This window comes from Natator depressus, chromosome 5 (genome assembly GCF_965152275.1).
Source record: "Natator depressus isolate rNatDep1 chromosome 5, rNatDep2.hap1, whole genome shotgun sequence".
Taxonomy (NCBI): domain Eukaryota; kingdom Metazoa; phylum Chordata; order Testudines; family Cheloniidae; genus Natator; species Natator depressus.
Genome location: NC_134238.1, coordinates 70729907 through 70755781, shown reverse-complemented (window position 1 = coordinate 70755781; position 25875 = coordinate 70729907). Strand labels below are relative to the sequence as shown.

At 39.1% G+C, this 25875-nt stretch overlaps 1 protein-coding gene across 4 annotated transcripts in view; it reads left to right on the top strand.

Moving 5' to 3' along the window:
• Positions 1–25875, top strand: part of MCC (MCC regulator of Wnt signaling pathway) — a 347649-nt gene that overhangs the window by 112251 nt on the left and 209523 nt on the right. The window contains exon 1 of one of the 4 annotated variants that reach the window (XM_074952968.1): positions 6880–7475. The exons of the other annotated variants lie outside the window; for them this stretch is intronic. Within the exon in view, the coding sequence (XP_074809069.1) occupies positions 7419–7475 (57 nt within the window). The 5' untranslated portion in view covers positions 6880–7418. Of the gene's footprint in view, positions 1–6879; positions 7476–25875 lie in introns of those variants that run through there. 4 annotated transcript variants of the gene reach the window in all.

The following is a 25875-nucleotide window of genomic DNA, read 5'->3' as shown; positions in this document are numbered from 1 at the left end:
CATTCTTCTCTTGACACGAGTGGGTAACCTTCAGTATTATCGATGGGAATCATTTCCATCAAGAAGAGCAGACCATCCTTTCTAGCCACCACCTTTAAATCAGAGTGCATTAGTGCTATTGAATAAGGAACTGTCTGGAAATTTTATCCAAGTATTGTATTGAATTCCCACTTCCAAACTGCATGTTAAGCTTCAGAGTACTAGTATTCCGTCCTAGGAAATACAAACCACTGATATTAGGATACCTATATATTTTGTGCTGAAGTGAAAACAAGAATCTGCCCTCATAATATTGCATAGTGTTCAGGATGAACTAAAGTTTACAATAAATTAAAGGGGTAATCTATTTGTGCTTGTGACTGTGAAGGGTGCAGCCTTAATTGCAGTAATTATGTGAGAATTACCATGATAAAATATTTAGGAAATTTCAGTAGTGACATTTAGGAAGTTAAGAGAGAGAATAAACAGAGGGGAGGGATAGCTCAGTGGTTTGAGCATTGGCTTGCTAAACCTAGGGTTGTGAGTTCAATCCTTGAGGGGGCCATTTAGGGATCTGGGGCAAAAAAAAATTGGGGATTGTGCCTGCTTTGAGCAGGGGGTTGGACTAGATGAGGTCCCTTCCAACTCTGATAGTCTATGAGTCCAAAAAAAACCTCATTTCACACATGTTGAAGTTGTGATGGGCTAATCATTCATGTTCCATACAGAGTGGAATCACTTGCCTAACATCCTTTTTTTGACTTGTATACTTTGTGTATATTTATATTTAAGAAATAGCTGCTTTTTGCACTGCAATTTTCACTCTGCAGTTGACAAAACAAGAATGATGGAAAAACTCTTCGTGTGTGATAGCTGGGTCATGCTCTCTCCAGTAATGGTTAGAAAGTGGAAGACTGTATTCCCTGAGGGATATTGTGAGTGGGAGGCCTTGTAAAATCACTATAGCACTAAAAATTTCCATATTTTAGAGCAATTTCAAAAGCAAAAGGTAATATATGAGGAAGTTGTATCCCATCCAAAGAGAATGCTAGTACCCAAACTGACATAATGGATCTGACTCTCCAGAGACAACAAAAAGGTAGCATCTGCAGTAACTGTTTGTGTGGCAGGATTAAGGGACACCATAACATCCGGATAGCTCTCAATTTTTCTTTACTGTAGGTAAGTAAATATATTGTCTTTTTAAATCTATAAATAAATGGGATAGAGTGGCCACCAGATTATTAAATTAAGAGTGAGCAGAGCTCAGCTAATAGTGGTTACTAGATAACACACTACCCTACTAGTTTTGAAATTATCACAGGAAGACTGTCAGTGAAACTACACTTGTCTACAAGCAGTATGCAACCTCAGTAGTTGGTAAGGGTTATAAAAAGCACTCATTGATGGGAATGCATTTTGTATATGAAGTAGCTCACCCTGGTGTCTTTGGTTTGGTAGAATATAGTTTTCATTGTCTGTTTCCTTTCTCCGTCAGCTTCAATGACAGTGAATCATGTCCAGTTTATTATTATTTATTCGTATTATGGTAGTAACTACAGGCCTCCACTGAGATAAGGGCCCCGCTGAGCGAGGCAGTATACAAACACATATTAATATTGTTTACACTAGGAGCTAGGCTGTGATTCCCAGCTCGCATTAGACTTGCTCACCTTAGACATACTCACACTAGCTTTCCTTGAGGTAGCATGCTAAAAATAGTAGCACTGCCGTGGTAGCATGGGCAGCAGTCACGAGCTAGTTGTGCTAAGTACGTACCCAAAGGGTTTGGGGGGGTTTACTCAGCACAGCTAGGCTGCCCATGCCACCGTTACCATGGCTACACAATTTTTAGCATGCTAGAGCTCTTCAAGCTAGTGATGGTACATCTAACATGAGGAATCACCCCTAGCTCTAATGTAGACATTTACCTTAAGAGAAAGTCCCTACACCAAAGAACTTATAGTCTAAATAGAGAAGACGGACAAAGGCTGAGAGAAGGGGAGCATTACTATCCCTGGTTTACAGATGAGGAACAGAGACAGTAAGTGAATGGCCTGTGGTCATGCAGGAAGACTGTGGCAAAGCCAGAAATTGAACCCTGATGTGTAAGTCTCACTGCAGTTCTTTAACCACAAGACTTTTTCTGAAAGATTTTACTGTTCTTGCCCTTGAAAGCTGCCTGTGGCGCAAGACATGGTAAAAATGCACCTAATCTATCAACTAGCATTTATAAAAAGAAAAGGTGTACTTGTGGCACCTTAGAGACTAACCAATTTATTTGAGCATAAGCTTTCGTGAGCTACAGCTCACTTCATCGGATGCATACTGTGGAAAGTATAGAAGATCTTTTTATACACACAAAACATGAAAAAATGGGTGTTTACCACTACAAAAGGTTTTCTCTCCCCCCACCCCACTCTCCTGCTGGTAATAGCTTATCTAAAGTGATCACTCTCCTTACAATGTGTATGATAATCAAGGTGGGCCATTTCCAGCACAAATCCAGGGTTTAACAAGAATGTCGGGGGGGGGGGTAGAAAAAACAAGGGGAAATAGGTCACCTTGCATAATGACTTAGCCACTCCCAGTCTCTATTCAAGCCTAAGTTAATTGTATCCAATTTGCAAATGAATTCCAATTAAACAGTCTCTCGCTGGAGTCTGGTTTTGAAGTTTTTTTGTTGTAATATCGCAACTTTCATGTCTGTAATCGCGTGACCAGAGAGATTGAAGTGTTCTCCGACTGGTTTATGAATGTTATAATTCTTGACATCTGATTTGTGTCCATTTATTCTTTTACGTAGAGACTGTCCAGTTTGACCAATGTACATGGCAGAGGGGCATGGCAGGGGGGGAGAAAACCTGGATTTGTGCTGGAAATGGCCCAACTTGATTATCATACACATTGTAAGGAGAGTGATCACTTTAGATAAGCTATTACCAGCAGGAGAGTGGGGTGGGGGGAGAGAAAACCTTTTGTAGTGGTAAACACCCATTTTTTCATGCTTTGTGTATAAAAAGATCTTCCCTACTTTCCACAGTATGCATCCGATGAAGTGAGCTGTAGCTCACAAAAGCTTATGCTCAAATAAATTGGTTAGTCTCTAAGGTGCCACAAGTACTCCTTTTCTTTTTGCGAATACAGACTAACACGGCTGTTACTCTGAAACCTAGCATTTATAAGGTTCTTATCACTATGGTTCTATACCTGACCACTATATATGGATTTATAACAGTGAGGCTGCCTGGATGTATTCAGTTAGATCTGTTTAGGTTTTGAATTTTGTGATGTAATATGATTTCATTGGTCTGACAGATAGCCCCAAGAAATGGTCGACTTCATAAAAATTTAAAAGAGCAGCCATTTTAAAGTCTTTTTAAAAGTTCTTAATTTATTCAAAAATTTCAGAACATGTTCTAGTTGTCAATTAGACTTAGCTTTAAAAATGTAATACGGTAATGATTTTATTTTTGCAAAAGAGAACAAAACTAACCGTAGCTGTTAGTCTTTTCATCATCTCTTCTAAGCAAAATACCTCAGACCTGGGACTAGAACCCTGGTTTTACAGCTGCAACAACAAAGGTCTCTAGCACCTGAGCTGAAAGGAGAGGTCTGTTATCCGCTTACGTATATAGATTGATCCTTTCTGTTTTCTCTGAACTGTAACTAGCCAGTAGAGGACAACATGCTTACACTAACAAATGAAAGCTTATGACAAAAATAAATCCCTTTGGCGTTGGTTAGTGATCACTGAATTTGGCCCATAACTCCCATTGACATCAATGCAAGCTGTATTGAGCACCAAGCTATTCACAACAAAAATCCAGCAATACATATGCTTAGTTACAACGTATTCATTATATCTTCCAATTTACCAGTGCATAGGTCTTCAAGGATGTTTAGCCATGTGTAAAGTTGGAAAGGGAAGTAACAAGCTGATTTTTAATTCAGGGTACTTTTAATGCATTTTAACTCAAAAACATTTTCAAACAACTTCTTCACACTTTGCAGAAACATTCTCCTTTGCCATTACTAAATCTAGTAATTTCCAAATGAAAACAATTTTCCATAATAGAGACCAGACTAGAGTTTTATAACTCAAGCTGATGCTAACAGAAGACCCCAATCCTTCAAGGATTTATATATCCACTTAGCTTTACATACTGCAAGAAGTCAATAGGACTACTCACAGTGTATAAAGCAAAGCAGGTGCATTAATCTTTGCAGAATTGGGGCTAAACTAAGCTGCTCCCCATAATATACTTAATGAAAGACCCTTTAAAAATGCTAAATGCCTTTCAGTGCTGAGTGTGAGGTGTCAGCACTTATTCTCTGTTCAGGCTTCTCTGTTTTAGTTCATAGTTTATGTAACCCTATATCACCCATTTGCAGTGTTCCAGCATTAGTAGTGAGAGTCATCTGGGATTAATGTAAATATAACATTCCCTCAGTGTTTACAGTTTCACTCTACATCCATTTTTAACATTTAGTTTTACACAGTCTTTGGCTGCGCCTCCTGATATTCCTTGGCATGTCTGAATGTATTTGAATTCCATTTTTACTTTTCCACTGGTGACTCCTTATTTTCTTCCATAGTGTTACTAACAAATCTAGAAAGTGGCAGAAGAATAAGGGTATAAGTGTAGAGTCACTTAAAATGTCACAAAAACAGAGTCCATCTCAAATGCATCGCACCCTCATATTTAGAGCTGAAGTTTCTTTTTTAGATTGTAGGATCATGTTCTCCTGTGTCAGCCACTGGCTAGCCAGCAAGTAGTTCAAAAAGACTGTTGACCTTAGGAGGGCAATACAGAATTATTTTAGGACCTTTATCCCTTTCTCTTTCAGTTGGGTTGTGTTTGGTTGTGTAAGGGTATAGTACTGTAAAGATAATGTGCTGTAGCCCCATGTGAAATGGGCTTGCCTGAGGATAAATTTAGGTCTTCACTCTGGAGTCTATCCCTTTTGCAGAGTAAAGTCACTCTTGACTTCTATTTGGAGAGGTTAATTTAGGAAGAGTAGAATATTCTTAATTTTTCTTTGTCAGCTATGGTGGATTTTTAAACAAAAAATAACTCAAGGTTTACAGTTTCAGAGTAGCAGCTGTGTTAGTCTGTATCCGCAAAAAGAAAAGGAGAACTTGTGGCACCTTAGAGACTAACAAATTTATTTGAGCATAAGCTTTCGTGAGCTACAGCTCACTTCATCGGATGCATTGTATCAAAACATTTTATGGTAATTCACCATCAGGTGTCTCTGCTTTCACAGGAGAAAACATGGGTAGCCCCATTATAGTGTGCAGGAAATTAATGTGTTTAACGACTCTACATATGAAAATAAGAGCATATATTCCTCAACACTGGGACTCCCAACCTGTTAGGCACCTCGGACTTTACAGAGAGGTGGGGCACGCCCATCTTTCTGGCTGCTTCTGGAGACCTGCTGAGCCACGGCCACTGGGCATGTACTCTGGCCGTATTTTCTTAGGCAGCTGTACTCAATGCTGTTCCCGGCCCTATGCACAGCAGCGTTCTACCAGCAGAGAGCAGCACAGTACGTTGCTAGCAGCTGGGGGAAGGTGAACGAGAACACGCGTTGGGGACAAAGGAGATAAACAGGCAAGAATATAAGAGAACACTGAGGGAGGTGAAGGTGAGAAAGGGAAGGTAACACAAAAATAAGAGAATTGGGTGCAGAAAACGGAGTGAAAAATAGAGGGGATGTATGTTGGACAGGGAAGAAACTAGGTAAAGAAAACAAACAGTTGATGCTAGAAAGCAAAATCAGGAAGGAAAAGAAATGATGGAAAATGTATCCAGGGTGGGGAAAAAGACAATGTACTTAACAGTGAGACTGCAGCATCCACCCCTGCTAGGTCTTGGCATGAAGGGGAAATGGGGAGGGACTGATACTCAGATCCTGGTCCGTTAAAGCAGGATGTGCTCCAACCCAAAAGGTTTAATTGCTATTATTTTGATAATTTCTTTTCCTCTATGGTCTTAATAGACTTTATTGTGCTTCAGAAGAATTATCGTTGTATCTGATGATGATTATTGATCCCGTAATTAATATAGGTGAGGAAAACATACTATTCAGAGGGTCTTTTTCAGAATGCTACCGTGGCAAGCACTGTTCCCTGTGTAAATGGATTTGCCAAGGTGTGAAGTTGTGCCGTTTGTCCTGATTTGATTTTTGCTCTTTATAAAAATCAACTCTTCCCAGGATTTGATATTTTAGACATATGGTGTATTCATTAAACAAAGTGATCAGATACACTTCAGTCACAGGATAAGGGACTCCAAGCTTCTAACTTCACCAGCGTAACCAAGCAATGTAAAGCAGTATACATTTTGGCTGAGTGGAGTACCTATAGCAGGCAAGGACTGAGGGGAAAAGGTTGTCACTAAATCTTCTGTTGTATGTTTTGTTGAAATCAGCACATTCTTTATAAGAACCTATATTCCTAGGAATTTCCTGGGCTACTAGTTAGATGCTAAATTCAAATGATTGATTTTTTGTATTCATCTAATAATATCTGCCCTAAATTTTGTAAGATTTTAATGTACCCTGTAAAATTCCTGGTTTTCAAATATAGCTTTAGGTTCACTTCAATTTTCTGAAATCATAAAAAGAAACTCATATAATTGCATATGGATATAGGGGAAAATAAGAATCTAGCTACATAGCTATGGAGGTAACTTTTACAGTTGTATGCTTACCTTGTAGTTTTGGTTGTAGTAATTAGTGTACAGAAAGCTGGAAAGATGCCTGCAATTCCAAAATGAACTCTGTGTAGCTCTCTCCTTCCCCCTCCCTTTCTCCTTTGGCACCGCCCCTTCCATGCACCCTTTAGCTAGAAGCAAGACAGCTGTGTTTGATCATAAACCACTTACAACTCCAGGCTTAGTGGACGGGGAAACTTTAGCGTGAAGTACAGCATCAGTTTGTCTCGGCTTTTTTTCCTCTTCTAAGACCTTAGCAGTACTTTGATTGTGTTCTCACTGTGAATTCATCTGAAGCTCACCAAATAGGTGCCAGGATATTAAACTCCTATGGGAGATGCCCTCAAATCTAGCTGGGGAAAGGGCAGTGTAAAACTAGAGGCAGAGCTGAAACATAGATTTCACATGGACTTGGGCAGTTTTAGTATCCAGGAGATCATTACTAACTGTCTGCATTCTCTGTGACCCTGCACTCTGCAGCTTTAATGAGTCTCTTGCAGAAATGGATTGTTTGTGAAATGAAAACCAATTTGGCTCCTTTAGAAGACCGTGCATCGTTAATTTAGGTTCTATAAATGTTAAGTGAAAATGGCTGTCTAGAGCAAAATGTGCAAGACAGAAAAATCTTGGAGAAGAAGGGAGTGTTGAATCTATTGAGCAAAGCTTGGAAGCATTAAAATCTGTAGAAATAGCCAAGCCCTGAAAAGTCTAATCATGAATTCTGGAGTTGCTATGAAATATGGAAATGACTCCTCTGCGGAGCTGAGCGAGGTAAGCAGTTTCAATATCCTTGGTTTTTTTTATTTTTTTAATGCTTTTTGTGTTTTAAATATAGTATCAGTCCCTTTTTGGCTTCAGTCTGCAGGCACTTCAATTAAAGATTAATAGAGTGTATTCTTGTTCTAACTTGCAGTGTTAGTCAGGAAATGACCTGAACTTGCTTCAGTCAGAAATAAGTGGCAAAAGGCAAATGGTTGTAACTTTGCAGAGACCTTTTTTTTTTTTTAATGTCGTCCTGCAGCAAGGATTCCCCCACCTTCCCAAGTGCTGCATTTATACACAGCATTCCTCTTTGAAGTAGGTAAAATACACAGCCATCCCAATTGAGATTAAGCAGATGGTTACTAATTTGTAGTGGAGGGTGGAAAGCAAACAGCATTCTTAAGCCAACAACTTTGGTAGAATCACATGATGTATTTGATTATGTTCAGCTAAGGTAATGCTGTTTCTTCAGATTAGATTAATATTATTTTAGTTGGGGGAAGGGAAAGGAAATAAGACACTGGGACTTTTATTTCTTGCAGCATAGGGTGAAAAACTGTTGTATTCATTACTTACTGTTGTAGGTGTGTCTGTTTTATGCTCTGACAGCATTATGGTTTTTAAGCAGATTTGAAATTAAAGCCACATCAAGTATTATGCAAATATTTAAACAGTTGTTCTAAGATGCATATTTTTACGGTTATTGAAATGCCTCGGGCATATCATTTGGGTACCTTTGATTGGCCTGAAAATTGCTGATATTGGTCACAGCATACAGCCCAGAGCATCTTATTGGGGTTAAAACATTGGTTTTAATGTTCCACAGAATATATTGTCTTGGTTTAAAAAAAATTCTTCCTTTGACACACATTTTATGTGCCATGCAGTTAATTTCTTTTATACTGTCTCCCATGAAAAGCGTCATATCATGCTTCACAGAAGGAAGGAGACAAAAGAGTAAATGGTTTACAGAGTTAGGTAGCTAGGAAAAAAACTATATATCAAGATAAAGAGTGGAAATATAAAATCAATAAGGAAATAAATAGGCATTCTAGCAGACAAGTGAGAGTGAGGGGCAATGGAACACTGTGGAAAGGGCACAAGTAAGGAGCAAGGGTCCATGTCAGTGCAGAATCATGCAGTTCAGGATAGGAACCAGTGCAGTATTTTTATTTAAATTTTCTTCCATAATAAAAGTGCTGTGTGTATATTTTATTAGTCATTTAAATACTAGGAGTTCCATTTCATTAACTGTGTGTGGATCTTGCAAAAGGGAACTTAAGAATGAAGGTCTTGTCTACTCAGCATAAACACTAAAGATCCCTGGATGCTTTTTGTAGAGTGGGAGACTGCCCTGGTGTCCTTGGCCAATACTAGCTTTTATGCAGTGAGTACTATATTCTTGCTGGTTGATGGAGTCTATCCCAGGGTAGTTTTATTTGTGTGTGTGTGTGTGTGTGTGTAATTTATTTTTGTATATTATATACCTTTCATCCCAAAGCTATTATAAGCTTGATTGCTTTTTTAAACAAGAGCCTATTCTTTTTACATTACCTGTGTTAGTGCAACAGCAGTTTGAATAGCACTTCACCTCCAACCATTCTACTTTTAAATAGGATTGTGCAGTCCTGAAAGCTACCGTATTCCCACTGAAGTCAGGGTGGGTGTTGCCATTGACATCAATGGGAGCAAGATTATGTCCTTCTTGTTTGTTTGCTCTTCAAGCTAGTTGAGTGAAATCTCAAATGTCTCCCAGTTTTTGTGTGTGTTTTGGTTTTATACCTGTTTCAAAAGTAAATGTTTCAAACCAGTGCAGTGTCTTGGGAGAGTGATGCTAGGACAGTCATCCAGAGCAGACCATATTTAACAATATCATTTTCATCTTTTTGTATTGCTTTGGAATGTTGTTACAGGTTAGGAGTTCATTTTATTCAGTCACTGGGTGGGACTTTAAGCCATATTAAGAGAGTTCTTTTAACCTTGTATTCAGTGATTTCACCTGGAATTTTGACATAGGAGGCCCTCCAACTCAGAGTATCTGCGATGGGAGAAAATATTGAGGGAAACCTGTGATCTTTCGCCCTGGGAATTTGTTTTTAAATTTAGCTGTCCCCTATGCTTTGATGGAATTGATTACATTTTGTGTTCTAGAGCTACTGAGACAGAGTTTGGTTGAAAGAGCAGGAGTACTTGTGGCACAAGTACTCCTGTTCTTTTTGCAGATACAGACTAACACTGCTGCTACTCTGAGACCAGAGTTTGGTTGCTCATCTTTAAATTTAAGTGACCCACACAGTTCTTTTCTTCCCAGTAGGTGTTACATGAACAACAGGGCCTCCAAGGCTATCCTTTTCTTTTGGCTCCCTCTTCCCCATTCTCCTTGCCATATGTGGATTTTTTATTTTTTTGGCAGTACTTGAAAGATGTTAAGTGCTGTTTGTATCTTTGGTTTGTGTTCATGTTTTGTACCTATTTTTTTGGTTTTCCTGTCTCTCTCTTTATTCTCTTCTGGCTTTCCTTCCTGCTTATGGCTTTTGTTTGCTTTTGCCCATTGGGAGAGTGTAGCACCACAGTCATTTAAAGAAAATGGCTGCAGTGGGAATTTTCCTAGGATCATACAGTCTTAGTGAGTTTTTTGCTCTGTGGCCATCTCCCTACTGGCACTATCTAGTGCAGGGGTAGGTAACCTATGACACGCGTGCGAAAGGCAGCTCACAAGCTGATTTTCAGTGGCACTCATACTGCCCGGGTCCTCGCCACCGGTCTGGGGGGCTCTGCATTTCAATTTAATTTTTAATGAAGCTCCTTAAACATTTTTAAAATCTTATTTACTTTACTTACAACAATAGTGTAGTTATATATTATAGACTTATAGAAAGAGACCTTCTAAAAACATTAAAATGTAATACTGGCACGCGAAACCTTAAATTAAAGTGAATAAATGAAGACTCGGCACACCACTTCTGAAAGGTTGCCAACCCCTGATCTAGTGCATCTGGTTTGGTGAAAAATATGGCAGTGGGCCAGTAATACACACAATTATTTAGGGGAGTTATATCCTCACTTCAATGCACAAAGTTCCAACCATGGAACTTCCATTATTAGAATTAGTGGATAATGTAGAAATCTCTGAACATAGACTCGTGTGTGTGTGTGTGTGTGTGTGAAATTAATACACATACACACAGAGTATATGTTCAGAGATTTCTACATTATCCACTAATTCTAATATTTTCTACATTATCCACTAAAATTAATACACACATGCCTTTCTGTGAGTCAAATGCACAAAATAGAAGGTAAAAATTAATCACTATCCATACAGTTTGCAAGGGGTGTTTTTCTGAAATTTATGCCAGTATTTGGAAAAACTGACAAAAATCTACCTTCTCCCCCACCATGGATGGAAAAGTAAGTGTGTGTGTGTGTTTTGCTTTTGATTTGCAAATAGAATGCTGATCTAATCTCTGATTTTTATTGTAAAAGTAAACAAAATCTTGATATCTAGTTGGTATGTTTCCTTTTCCTTTGTTTGCCTTTTTTCTCCAATCAAGTTCACACAGACAGCAAGGAAAACTGATTTCCATGGTAAGCCAGTCATGTTCCCATCAGAGCAGTATGATTTCAGTGGCTGCTGAACTCCAGAGTTGAAGTTGTCAATATTGGTGTGTATATATCAGCAGCTTCTGTGGTTGACCCTCCTCTACTCTCCCACCAAAAAATAAATTCGGTGTGGGGAGACGGAGACATTAGGAGAGGCTGGTCTGAAAAATCTGGAAGTTGCTGATAGTAACATTGCTGCCACTCATCAGAATGTAGGATAGGCTTTGTTAAAGTTGTTAATAATTTATAAGGTCCAACAAGGCCTGGTTGTAGTATTGTGAAAGAGGCTAGCTGCTGCCAGTGCTATGGTGTGAAGCATTATTTGGAGCGATTTCACTTTGAGGTTGGATCAGTTGGGGGATAGGGCGCCCAGAATTAGATAATCACTATTCAGATCCATGTGTTTAGTCCAATGGTACCATTAACTATTGAATGTAACTACACAATGTGTTCTTAAAAGCCGCCAACATGAATGCCACTTAAGAAGTTTGTTACAGGCAACCAATTAAGTGGAGAAAAATTATTTGCAGTTGCAAAGATAACTGACCCACCCTCCCCCCTAGGTTTTCACAATGTTCAAAGTGGGGCTGTACTTCAGAATGTTCCCACTTTTTTGCAGAATACCTGGATGAATGTGCACAGTGAGGTTTTTTTTATTACATAGTCCATTTCCATATATATGAAGGTTATTGTTGTTTATGCATGTACTTAATTTTACTTCCTGCTGAGTAGTCTACAATGTGGCTACTCGTAGTAAAGTTAAGCACACACATAAGTGTTTGCAGGATTGGCGCCTTATCAGATTTAAGGGCCCAATTCGGTCCTTGGTTATGCACAAATGATTCCTGTAAAAGGCAGTGGAAGCTGTGCAGATCTGTCAAGGGCAGAAATGGGCCCTAAGAAAGGTTTCTGCAGACTCAGGGCTGGTATCTCATTTTTGCAAAACAATCCACATTTTAAAGAATGAATGTTTGTTTTATGTGGCCATTTCCTTTTGCCATTTGCTCTGTAAGCTGTGATGGGGACATCATTTCTCTAATAGGTATGTTCTTTCCAATGAACCAAATTAAAAAAATATCTCTTCTCAGGTGTACATAATTTCTTCCCTTTGCTTTTCATTGTCTCTGCTTAGATTTCAACAGTTCAGAAAATTAACGTAGCTGCTTGCATTCTTGGATACAGTTGTCCATTCTTTAACCACTTACAATGCTAGGAACAAACTATTTCATTTACTTCACTCCTTTTAAATGAGAGAGAGAAATTTAAACGAATACTATGCCCCCACCCCCTTCCAAAGAGATCTTTTGTATTATTTTTGGTGGGAGGAGGTAGAGGAGTGAGGTCTCTGGAGAACAGTGGGATGACAAAATTCTATACATAGTACAAGATACGAAGAATTAAAGGGACAGTGCCAAGTTTGAGAGGGGTAAAACAGGAATCCCATGACAGTGGTGTCCTTCAGAATTTCAGATTTGTATTTCCACCTAATCACCACCACCACTATCTTGATTACTCCTGCTTCAAGAAAATAATGAAGAAAAGTAACAAAATTCAAAGGATGAGGCTGCTTGAGTCATATATGCAACCCAATACAAAGACATTGCTGTGTTGGGCCAAAGAGTGGGGCAGATACAAGTGAGGGAGCCTGACATAGATACAAGCCCAATTGGCAAATACAGCATTGACAATCCCCACCCTGCTGTATTTTCTGTAAGTTTTCAGTTCTTTTTAGGATATGATTCTGCTTGCACTAGTGCTGTAATGTACATGTGGGGAACTGGGAACAGGTTTGTACATACTTCAGATTGGAAATAAATCTTATGGCCTTATTTTTGTCTTCTGAGTTTTGAAATCTTGAGTTTGGCAGTCTTGCTATCGGACAGTCAGAAAGTAGTCTGAATCCATCACTGGCCAGGCTGTAGTGGGGTTGTTGCAGAGATACAGTACTCCTTTACAGGCTAGTGACCTCATCTCACATTGGTATCTCCCTCTCACTCCATTGTCTAGTGTTATAAGACGCGTGCCCGGCCTCCTGTAAAGAAAAACAGTATTAAAGGTTTACAGAGATTGCTATTAAAAGGCAACGTATACTGCATATTGGTATATAGGAGAGATTACAGTTTCCCCCTATACTTAGAAGATAAGTGTTCTGGTAGTCTTTGATAAATTGGTGATAACTATATTTATATAAGTTGAAAAGACCTTAATTTTTTGTTGTTTATGAATGACATTCCATTGTTGGGCAGACCTAGCTCTTTTTGAGAACACTAAACACTGAAGAATAGATGCATAACTGACTCTTAAGGTAATAATAAATAGCTCACATGTCTTATATCTATCAAAGCTAAATGCACTGGTTTATTGACGGTTAGAGTGACATTGCATTGCATGTCGTGTAAAAATGACTTTCTCACAGCAGAAAGTACCCACCAAACTTTGGAGCATCATTTCTGAGGGTCTGGTCTGTGTACCTTTGGTTCCCATTGATCTACAGTATACACTAAAATGGGGGTACAGATTTTATTCAGATAATCAGGAGCTCAGATAATCAAGAGGGCAGGAGCAGCAGTGCAGGGAGCCCTCTGCAGCCCTGCTGTCATGGCCCTCCACCCTTCCGCCTGTGACAGCAGAGCTGCGGAGGGCTCCCTGCACTGCTGCTCTTGCTGTCTTGATTATTGCAGGCGCCAAGGGTGGAGTGGAGGAGGTTATGGTCCTGGCAGGGCAGAGCAGAAACCCATGGCCAGGACTCTGCTCTGCCCCACCAGGACTGCAGTCTTACCTGCTCCTGGCTCCTGCAGGATTAGGTGTCACCGGCCCTGCGGCAGTGCAGAGAGCCCTCTGCAGCTCCACTGTCACAGCCCTGCTCACATAGGGTATGTCTACACATGGATAAAAGACCCATGGCTGGTCCGGGTGAGCTGACTCAGGCTCATGGAACTCAGGCTGCAGTGCTAAAAATTGCTGTGAAGATGTTCTCACTCTGGCTGGAGCCTCTCAGGGTCTCACACCTCGGACTCCAGACTGAGCTCAAACGTCTACACAGCAATTTTTCAGCCCTGGAGCCCTGAGAGTCAGAGTCAGCTGACCCAGGCCAGCGTCCCAATTTTTTTTATCCCTGTGTAGACCTGTCCTCGGTCCCATGACAGCAAGGCTGCAGAGGGCTCCATGCACCGCCACAGGAGCCATTCAGCAGCAGGATGGCCTCCCTGTGGCTGGGAGTCTCCTCTTTGTTGTTCAGACCTCTGCATTATCTGAATCCCTTCCTTGTTGTCCCCCAACAAGGAGAATGAGGAAGGGAATTGGATAATGTGGATGATCAGATAACAGAGTTTTGGAAAATCAGGCATATACTGTATTAGGAAGTGCTTAGCATCTCAAAGTACTGGGTCTGTAATTTGCGTTTTAATGTCAACTGCATAGAAATTTCTTTCCCTGTTTATCCACACTTCCTTCAGAATTTCTCTCTCTAATTTTTATCTCCTTCACTTACACCCGTTAGGCAAGCTTCTGCCCTCAAATGTGCATGTTGATCTCTCGGGCCACTAATGACTGACATTAGTGAGAGAACTCCTTAAACTAAAAGTCACATTTGGCCCTTTGCATTTCATGGGTAGTTTATCTTAGCCTGGTATTGAATATCCTATACGTTAAATCAGATTAAACAAATGGACCTGATTCATTGCATGGTGGAACTTGCACATTGAATCACGGTATCCTATCATAGACTGGAAGGTCAGAAGGGACCATCAGATCATGTAGTCTGACCTCCTATATACTACGGGTCACCAGCTCCACCCAGCCCGTCCACATGTGAAACCCAACAACCCAAATTAGACCAAAGTATTAGAACCCTGAGGAGACTAAGGCTACGCGTACACTAGGAGCTAGGGGTGTGATTCCCCTGCCTGCGCACAGGTATTTGCACTAGCACCCACGAGTATCAATAGCAGCGTAGCCATCGTAGCACTGGTAGTGGCAGCGCAGGCATGGCTGAGCTGTGCCAGATACAGTCCCATCAGTTTCAGGTGGGGTTGTGCTCCCCATGGCTCAGCCGTGCCACCGCTGCTACCTTGGCTATGCTGCTGTTTGTACTCACGCTAGTGACAGCGAGCACAAGTGTGCCTACACAAGCAGGGGAATTACGCCCCAAGCTTGCAGTGTACATGTAGCCTAAGCTACTGTGTGCCAAAGGGAGAGAACAGGCGCACCAATGCCCAAGGCCCTGCAGTGGCGGGAATTGATTAGATATGAGAGACCCAGTTAATTCTGGCAGGTGACCCATGTGCCATGCTTCAGAGGGAGGCGGAAGAAACCCCCCAGGGTCACTGCCTATCTGATCTGGGGGAAAATGCCTTCCTGACCGAAGGTAGAGCCATCAGTTACACTCTGAGTGTGTGAGCAAGAAGCAGCCCGCCAAGCATCTGAGAGACAGAATGTTCTGTATCCCTTTAGAGCACTGGTTCAGCTTCCCTAGAGACAGTGAGGTGCACTTTGCACCCTCTGTGCCTTTATGGGTAAGCTAAGTCCCATATCTTTTCTCTTTGCTCCACTGTGTATTGAATGGCAGGATTTTATTCAATGTTAAACCTTACAAAGCATTCAGTGTTTAAACCCTTTCAAGACTGTTGTCCTAATGGATGCTTAGACAGTATAACCACAGCACCTAAAGAATTATGGTAGATCTCACATTGTTGCAGATATCCAATTTAAGGAGGGGATTCGAGCAGAGAATCTTAATGGTAGAGCTCAGGGATGGTAGCCAGGAAGTCTGGATGTAACTTGTATATCAGATAAACTTTAATCCTGGTTATTCATAACTTTGCTAAATCTAATTTATTTTTATGCTTTATTGTGATCACTTATGATGCATTGCGTAGATGAAAGTAAGTATACTTTTAAAAGAGGGGGAGAGGAGACATTCCTATGCTGCCTGTGCGCACACAGTTTATTAACAGATTGTCTTAGTCAGGTTGACTTGATGGCATGTTATCAGGGTGCTGTGCTGCCAGTTTAGAAATCTGGGTTAGAACATGAGCTCAAATCCTTCATCTGTCTGAGGGGTTGCATTTTTGGCATGACCTGTGCATGTCATTTCCAGTGTGACTGGTGCATGGTATTTCCGGTGTAAAAAACATGCAAACTTCAAAGAACATTTACTTTCTGGATTTGTGTGAGCTGCTTATCAGGCACACAGTGTTTCAGGCTTGGATGTTATTAAACTGAAGTACTATAAAAAGATTACTCAAATGCCCAGACGCTGTCAGTGCAGATAATGCTATTCTCCAGACTCCTAATGAAAAAATGGCAGAGATTATGTAACTTATCTGCCTGATATTAAAATATTTCCAGCTATTAAGACAGAACATTTGAAAAAATGCCCCTGGCCTGGAGATTTAATAAGGACAAATGCGTATAGGGAGAGTAACATTCACAATGTACTGGATTCCCTAAACGTTTTTAGAGAGGTTTAATGTTTTTATTCCTAGATCTATAGTGCCAGAAACTCATTACTTGGGAAAGGTGGGGTTTTTTTTTGTTTTTGTGTGGTTTTTTTTTTTTTTTAAGCTAAAGATCAAGAGATCTCCTCAACCTTTGTGGGAAGAGAAAATCATGGTTTAAGTGATCAGCCCTCAAACTATCAAGGCCCAAACCAAAGCTGGAGGATGGTTTCTGTCTTTCAGAATTTGTTTGTTTGTTTTGCTCTGAGCTGGATGTGGATTGCAGAGTTACCAGTTTGCAGAAACAAAATTGTGGAGGGGAAAAGGAAGGATTTGGATATGAAATTGGATGTTTATTATAAGGATATAGTTCAGGGGTGGCCAGCCTGAGCCTGAGAAGGAGCCAGAATTTACCAATGTACATTGCCAAAGAGCCACAGTAATTTGTCAGCAGCCCCCTATCAGCTCCACCCCCGTTCCCAGCGCCTCCTGCCCACCAGCAGCCCCGCTGATTAGATTCATAGATATTAAGGTCAGAAGGGACCATTATGGTCATCTAGTCTGATCTCCTGCACAATGCAGGCCACCGAATCTCTCTCACCCACCCACTCCTGCGATAAACCTCTCATCTATGTCTGAGCTATTGAAGTCTTCAAATCATGGTTTAAAGACTTCAAGGAGCAGAGAATCCTCCAGCAAGTGACGCGTGCCCCATGCTACAGAGGAAGGCAAAAAACCTCTAGGGCCTCTTCCAATCTACCCTGGAGGAAAATTCCTTCCTGACCCCAAATATGGTGATCAGCTGAACCCTGAGCATATGGGCAAGATTCACCAGCCAGATACCCAGGAAAGAATTCTCTGTAGTAACTCAGATCCCATCCCATCACAGGTCATTGGGCCTATTTACCATGAATATTTACAGATCAATTAATTGCCAAAATCATATTCTACCATCTCCTCCATAAACTTATCGAGTTTAATCTTAAAGCCAGATAGGTCTTTTGCCCCCACTGCTTCCCTTGGAAGGCTATTCCAAAACTTCACTCCTCTCCTCTGATCGTTAGAAACCTTCGTCTAATTTCAAGTCTAAACTTCCCGATGACCAGTTTATATCCATTTGTTCTTGTGTCCACATTGGTACTGAGCTTAAATAATTGCGCTCCCTCTCCGGTATTTATCCCTCTGATATATTTATAGAGAGCAATCATATTTCCCCTCAACCGCCTTTTGGTGCGGCTAAACAAGCCAACCTCCTTGAGTCTCCTTTCATAAGACAGGTTTTCCATTCCTTGGATCATCCTAGTAGCCCTTCTCTGTACCTGTTCCAGTTTGAATTCATCCTCCTTAAACATGGGAGACCAGAACTGCACACAGTATTCCAGGTGCGTCTCCCCCTCCCTTCCTGCACCTCCTGATCAGCTGTTTCATGGCATGCAGGAGGCTCTGGGGGCATGGCAGACTCAGGGGAGGGCATGGGAAGGGGTGGAGTGGGAGGGGTGGATGTGTGAGCAGCCCCCACACATTGGAAAGTTGGCATCTGTAGCTTCAGCCCCGGAGTCGGTGCTTCAGCCGCATATTCACTTCTGAAGAGCCGCATGTGGCTCCGGAGCCACAGCTTGGCCATCCCGGTATAGTGAGACGTTGATTCTACTATGGTACAATAGGCTGATGTAATATTAAGACACAGAATGTGTTCTTGTTGATATGTCACTGCTGTTGTTTTCAGTCGGTTAAGAAGTGTTATTAATGATATGACACTGTATCAGTTAAATTTTCAGTTTGTACTTGTGTGCTGGGAACTGTTGATTTCTAAACACAACAGGAAAACCTGTGGGAGCTCCCCTTTAACATGCAGTAATAATATGTCAGTGCAAGCGCGCTCTGTGGGGAGATGTAGTGATCTCTGAATTTGAGGATTCTGTGTGAAAGAGGGAGGTAGATCTGGATGGTGTTGGTGACTTAATTTCTGAGACATGAGGAGGCACAGTGTATTAGTCCTATGTCAAGGTTTGCAATATAAATGAGTCTTCTGTCTGCATGAATTATTTAGATATTCTTTTAAAGAAACCTGAATAACAGCAGATGTGTTCAGTAAGATCACCTGTTAAGAGATCAACTCTGTTGACTTCTAGGATTAAAATTTTGTAGTTAAAATGAAAATATTGATTGGATTTATTTTATGATTGAAGTAAATCTTCTAGTTCAATCATGCCAAATTAAAAAACATTGAACAAATATATTCTGTACATATACTGAATTATATCTATATAGATATAGTTGTGTACATAGATGCAATAAATTGTGTATTTATTGTAAAGCTGAATAAATTATACTTTTTTTTTTTTGCTGTTGCAAATAAGTGCTACTGAAAAGATGTATTGGTAATTTTTTTTTTTTTTTTTTTACTTAAGAATTGTAAGAATGTTACATTTAATCCTGTGTCTGTTTTTTCAAACAGTGCCTCTGGGGTTGAGGTCTTGACTAGAGGGAGGCAGCATGGTCTGGTAGATAGGGCACTGAATTGGGACTTGGGAAACCTGGATACTATATCCTGCTCTCCACTGGCCTATTTGTGTGACTATGGGCAAGTCCTTTCCCTTCTCTATGCCTCTGATTCCTTTCTCTGTTTATATCTTAAATTCTTCTGGGACAGCCCTGCCCAGAGGTACTCTCTCTTTAGGTGTTTGTACAATGCCTAGCACAGTGAGGCCTGCACGCATTACGAGAGTATAAATAATAATATTTCTGCTCATTTAAGGATCCCATGATGATCAGATTCTAAATCTGGCAGTATAATTACCCCTGCAGCTTAATCTGTAAACAATGGGGCAGATCCTCAGCTGGTATAAATTTTCATAACTATGAAAATTCAGTGGAGCTACGACAGTTTACACCAGTGGTAGATCTGCCCCAATATACTTTTTCATTTCATGTTCTGAAATGTTGTGCCTTGTTGTTTGTACTGTTGAATTGCTTTCAAGTTGCATACCTTAATGTTTGTTAAAAAAAAATCTATATAGTACATTGCAAATACATGCTGTACAGCATATTTTAAAACTACATATGTACGTATTTGGATGTAGAATGTGGACATTATTTTGAGGTTGAAGCAGAAGTGATTGTTTCGTTGCTATTTGTGTTTTATTTTTAAACTAAATTTAAAATATGCATGTTTTATTTTAAGCTGCATTTAAAATTTAAACTAAATTTAAATTTGTTGCTATTTGTGTTTTTGGTTTGTTTTTTTTTAAACTAAATTTTTTACCTTAATTTTGCTGTGCAGTCAGTGGCATCTACAGTGGCCAAATGTCTCTTCAGTTTAGGATGGAATAATTCTAACCCAGATAAATGGGTAGTTGGTGTTATGTGATGATTCAAGAATAGCTGTTGGTATTACTTGCTATTTACCAATATTGTGTATTAGGTGACTTTTTCTAAAACAATATTTATTTTGAAAACATTTATATCAGTACATATTTCTGTTGCTCAGTTGCATTTTTTTATTTACTACTGACAAATTTGTTGGTGAGTAACATTTATTGTAAAGAACAATTAATGTAATGTTTCCATTGCAGTACAGACAATGGACAAAAAAGGAAAGTAGATCCAGCTTATACCCATTAGAGTATCAGCTTTGTTCTGGCATATTAAATATTTATAAACATTGATACAGTTTCCCAAGTTTTTGACATAGTATTTCATCTTTATAATCAAGTCCGTTTTTTTTAAATCTATATTTTAAAATCTAAAATAAGCAGACTTGTGTATATATAGACTGCCATTATTCATTAGCTGTAGTTGGAGTGATAAAAGCTATAATTATCATTGTATTATAGGTGGGGCTGAAAGCAGTGGCTCTTATTAAGATTGCCTAACACTTCATTATAAAGATACTGGTTTCAGTTGCTTATAACTTTTCCAAACTTTAACCATTTAGGTTGAAATTTTTCAAGGCAAGTATCTGTCTGAGGCCAGAATTGAAAAATTACAGCCAAAAATGGTTCTGATGATTCCAAGAACAAGGCTAGTGAAAAATACCTTGTTTTGCCCTAGTAAAGCAGAATCTTCTGCATTATCTTGCCACCATGCTAACCTGTACAGACTGCTTGGTAATAGAATATAGTCTGTTGTCAGTGCCAACCTAAAGTCTTTATGTAGAACTTCTTGTTGCTGCCTCTGCAAATATTGGCTGTGCTTATCACATTTAGCAAAGGTTATGCCAATTAGTGATGCTGCTATTATTGTAATGTACAGATTTATTTGACTCTTGTTGTTCAAACAAGCTTGTATTGGTCCATCTTTTTGTATCAGGCAGTTCTTTACAAATACAACCTTTCCCTTCCCCCAGTATGTGTCTAATATTCTGGTTCCTGCAAGAGCAGATTATTTACTTTCAGAGATCCAAATTGTGTTTGAAATTACTGGTGCTAAAGATATAACAGTCATGTAGCTCAGCATTTTCCCTATAAAGCTTCATGCATGTGAAATTGTTCTACCTGATCTGACTAACACCATTCCTTCCAGTAAAGATGTTCGAAGAAAGCCTCTATCCATTGTTCAATAAATCATGCTGTTGCTTTCAATATAAATGAAATGATTAGGTCGTTTGACCTGCACCAGTAAATGATACTTCAGGTATGTATGTGTTGATCGTATCCAGTGATATTAATAATCTATTTAAATATTATTTTAGCCACGGAGTAAATCAGATGACTGCTGTACATGAGAGAAGTAATTTCCTATTGGCTTCTGTCATGTCAAAGTCTTGTTTAAAATGTGGATTGAGTCTCTTCATTTCTTCCCCAAGGTAATTTACACATGGAAGTTTTACATAAAACATAGAATCAGACTCCAAGGAGAGACTGCTGAATTGGAATTAATTTGCAAACTGGATACAATTAACTTAGGCTTGAATAGAGACTGGGAGTGGATGGGTCATTACACAAAGTAAAACTATTTTCCCATGTTTATTCCCCCCCCCCTCCACCCCCCACTGTTCCTCAGACGTTCTTGTCAACTGCTGGAAATGGCCCACCTTGATTATCACTACAAAAGGTCCCCCTCCCCACGCTCTCCTGTTGGTAATAGCTCACCTTAAGTGATCACTCTCGTTACAGTGTGTATGGTAACACCCATTGTTTCATGTTCTCTATGTATATAAATCTCCCCACTGTATTTTCCACTGAATGCATCCGATGAAGTGAGCTGTAGCTCACGAAAGCTTATGCTCAAATAAATTGGTTAATCTCTAAGGTGCCACAAGTACTCCTTTTCTTTTTGCAAATACAGACTAATACGGCTGCTACTCTGAAACATACCAAAGCTGACATTCAGCCTGGCTTTATTGAGACCTTACCTTTCCTGAAAGCACACTCCTCCACACACAGACTGCCTCCCACATTCCCCAGGCATAGCTTCGTGGTTTTGTGAATATCGGTAATTATGTTTATTTAAGAACTATGAAAGTCCATGCAATTGAGTTTCAGTATTTTTATTCCTTTTGCAAGTAAAAGAATTATTATAATCACTTTTCATGGATGAGTTATTCTCTTAATCCTGTGGAAATTGCTTTAAAATCCTATATTTCTGTATTATTGGTATGTTTCGTGCTAAATCCATTTTCTTGTGTATCATAGTATAAAAGTTAAAAATTGATTCCAATCAGGAATGGGTAACCATCATGCTGCATTCAGAATGTTACACAGTAATACTCCTGAGTAATAAGATTTCAGTTTTCATCAGAGTGATTGGCTAGCATGTCTTTAGACACTTGAACTATTGTCCCTACATGGAATGAGCATAATAGTATTAGTCCAAAAAGGTGATACAGTTTCTGTGAAGAAATAGTCTCAAAAGGGTTTACTTGAGACAGCAGTAAGAAGGTTAATTCTGTCAAAAACATTTCCATCTGAGGGTGTCGTCATATATGAGACTGAAACTGACAATATAAGAAATTAAAAATGACATTTTTAATCAGTTTGAATATTTCCTTTCAACCTAAAGAAGGGTAGAGTCAGAATCTAATGTGGTTCACACATGACTTTTTAAACTAAATCTAACTGCAGTGTAGCATGACATTTATTGTAACATTTTTTCCTCCTATTGATCTTAATTTTTGGAGTAAAGCGTAGTGTTTTTATTAAATTATGTTTCCTGTAGAGATATCAGATGGAGATTTTAAAAAGTTTTAGTTATTACCAGATGTTGAAATCATGTTTATTGTGTTTTTGGACTGCTGTCTTCATAATTTTTTTACAAAATTACCCTACAGTTATCACATTAATATTACTGAATCCAGAATTTAGTTTATTTTATTATTAATATATGTTTACACTGTTGACATTTGCATGTATGAAACAAACAAAGGAATACCCTAATGGGAGTAGTATAATCCTATAATAACAATATAATGAGTTTATTTATAATACTTGTCATCTCAGAAGGAGCCTAAAGCACTTTACAAACTACTCTTTTTGTGTATATGTGTTTAATAATAAAAGTATACACACATGGCAACCTCTACATCTCACTCCATTTGTCCATGGTCCCCAGGTTCTCTGGAAGATCCTAACCCTCCTAGCAGGAGTTCCAGTCTGACAGACTCACTCAAGACTGTCAGACCAGAGCTCCCCAGTGATGAAAGAAAACAGTAGGTTTTCTAGAGAGAGAACATGTCTCAAGACCAGAGTTTCCAGCTCTTCTGTGGAGTCAGCTGCTCTTTCTGACAAGTCTTTTCGAGGTGACTAATCTGCACTAAAACCTGCTTTACTAGTTTCCGGTGTATGGTCTGTTTTAAAGACACAGTGTTTAATAAACATCAGCCAGCATCTCCAAACAAAATGTGGTGGTAAAAGAGGGATGAGATAGGGTTGAGCATTCCTGGTATTTGCTAGCTCTGTTCTGTGACTTCTGTGCTTGTTGTGGCCACAGAAGTGCAGTAAGCCAGGAATTTCTAGTTGCTGTGATTTTATTGCTAAACCATTGTCCAGGAAATGAAACTTCCCAGGAGACATTTCAGCAGTAAATCCAGTCCAAGGATAATCTGTACAATTCCTGGTGTGGTTAGGAGAGCTCCGTACAATTTAGCATCATCTGGTACAGAGTGCCCCATATGTGAGAAATTGCTGCCTTGACTCTATCTGGTGTAAATATGGGGTGGCGCAAGGGCTCTGAAAAATGGGAATCAGTCACATTATTACAAGGGGCAATTTTCTTGGTCAAAGAACTTACTAACTCTTCCATTTCTAACGTGTAGTGTAGTTTAGTTATCAAAGTGACTTTTGACATCAAATCAATGTTTATATTAGCAAAATAGATACCTCTACGTTCTAAAACTATAATGTGGAAATAAATGTCTTGGGAGAAGCACGTGCTTCAATTTGAATTCACCACTTTGTTGAAGCTGAATGTAACAAAAATTAATGTCTAACTTGAAGAAATCTTCCTTAACCCTCTGAAATGCTATTTAACCCTAAAGAATCAGACTTACAGTAAACTACTAGTGTTCTGGTAACCAGTTGGCCTCGTTTTTGGTCCTATCATCTCATTCTCTTCCTGGGTTTATGAATGAGCCTATGGGAAAATGGGTTATCTAATAATAGACTCAAAGCAAGTCCCCTAGCACCAGATTTTACTGAATGAGTGACAGCTATGCTTTTCATATTAGTGGAAGTTCACTCAGCCATCTTTTGGTACTGTATAGTTTAACTCTGGTAAAGCAACTATAAAAATGACATTATAGGGTGTCTATGTTACGTCCCAGTCATTACTAAATCAGATATGCTCATTTTACAAATCCAACAATGTGAATTTATTTTCTACCTGCCAAACATGCAAACTCAATCTATGCTCTGAGAATCAAAATGGGCCCTTTTCTTCTCATGCATCCTCACCTGAACTCCATTTTATTTGTAAACTAATCAAATTTTATATGTCTCAAAGACATAATAAGCATAGGCAATTACTGTAAAAATGACATTGTGACATTTTAGAATAGAACGGCATTTGAAATGTCCCTACATGGAAGTAATGTAAATAATACACAGGAATCTTGGGATTTTAAAATTTTCTTTAAAAAAAAAAAAGTTTTTGAGCCCCTTTTCTTCTCACGAATTATGAATACAAATTGAGTGCAAAATTGCATTCCTCATTATTTGCGCTCACAATTCATGGGCACACAAAGGAGGCCCATAGCTGAAAATCAGATCCTGTGTGTGTCACTCACGTGCATATACTGAACTAAATGAGCTTCTGGTCAAGGGTGACAAAAAGACATGATGAAAAGGGAAATCTGTCTGGCTGATGAAAGCTACAGTTTTGTATGTATTCAGCACAATTATACGGACCAAGATTGAGTGCTTTTTCATTTGAGGATCTGATATCAAGTTGAAATATTATCTCCATTTTACAGATAGTGTAAGTGAGGTACAGCAAGATTAAGCGTTTTACACAAAGTCATACAAAATCTGTGAGAGGCAGGAGGAGTACCCATGCTTTAAAATGAGCAGAAGCACAGATTGTAATATTTTTCCATGCACTGGCCCTGCCAGTTCTAATAATTTGCCCTTCCCCCATAGCCAGAAGTCAGCTGGCAGATTGTGATACCACAGACATTGGACTGTAATATCAAAAGAACTTGGAAGTAGGAGACTAGAAAAGCAATATAACTCTGAAAAATAAATTAATACACTATAATTTATGCACTGGAGTGGTTTGTTAAAATTCTAACATTATAATATTAAAAATATTTATATTGTTAAAAGACGAGGCTCATAAATTCCAAGTTGTTAATTATATTTTATTACAGTCACTGCCAGAAATCTTATTAGCCAATCTGATAACTCAATTCCTGTTCCCTGGCTTTGCATTGCAAAGAAGAGTGCATCCTATCTGGGCATAAATATCTAGACGATTAGAAGTTATGGAGATGGAAATTACATTGAAACACAGTTAAAAAAATTTTTTACAAAATCCATTAAATGGAGGATTGAATTTAGACCTTCTTACATCTTAAAAATAAACTATATTGTTGTAAATTCTAAGCAGATTTGATGGCAGGGTTGGAAGCATTGTGGTTTAGTAATTTTGAAACAATAGATAAAATAATGCTTGATTTGCAGGATTTACAGATAAAAGTGTACAGTGACTCCCACTTGTATGTTTTAAAGAAGAAAACTCATCTGCTTTTTGAGCAAAAAGCATCAGAATAAATTGCATTGCACCAATGTGGACATTTCTTTCACCTCTAAACAACCATAACCCTATTTTAAATGAACAAAACAATATTAATTAATTCCTGAGGCATCTGCTCCCCAATTCCTCCCCTTTCCCTAAATCTTAGGCTACAGAGGTAGATCAGAAGCAAGTGG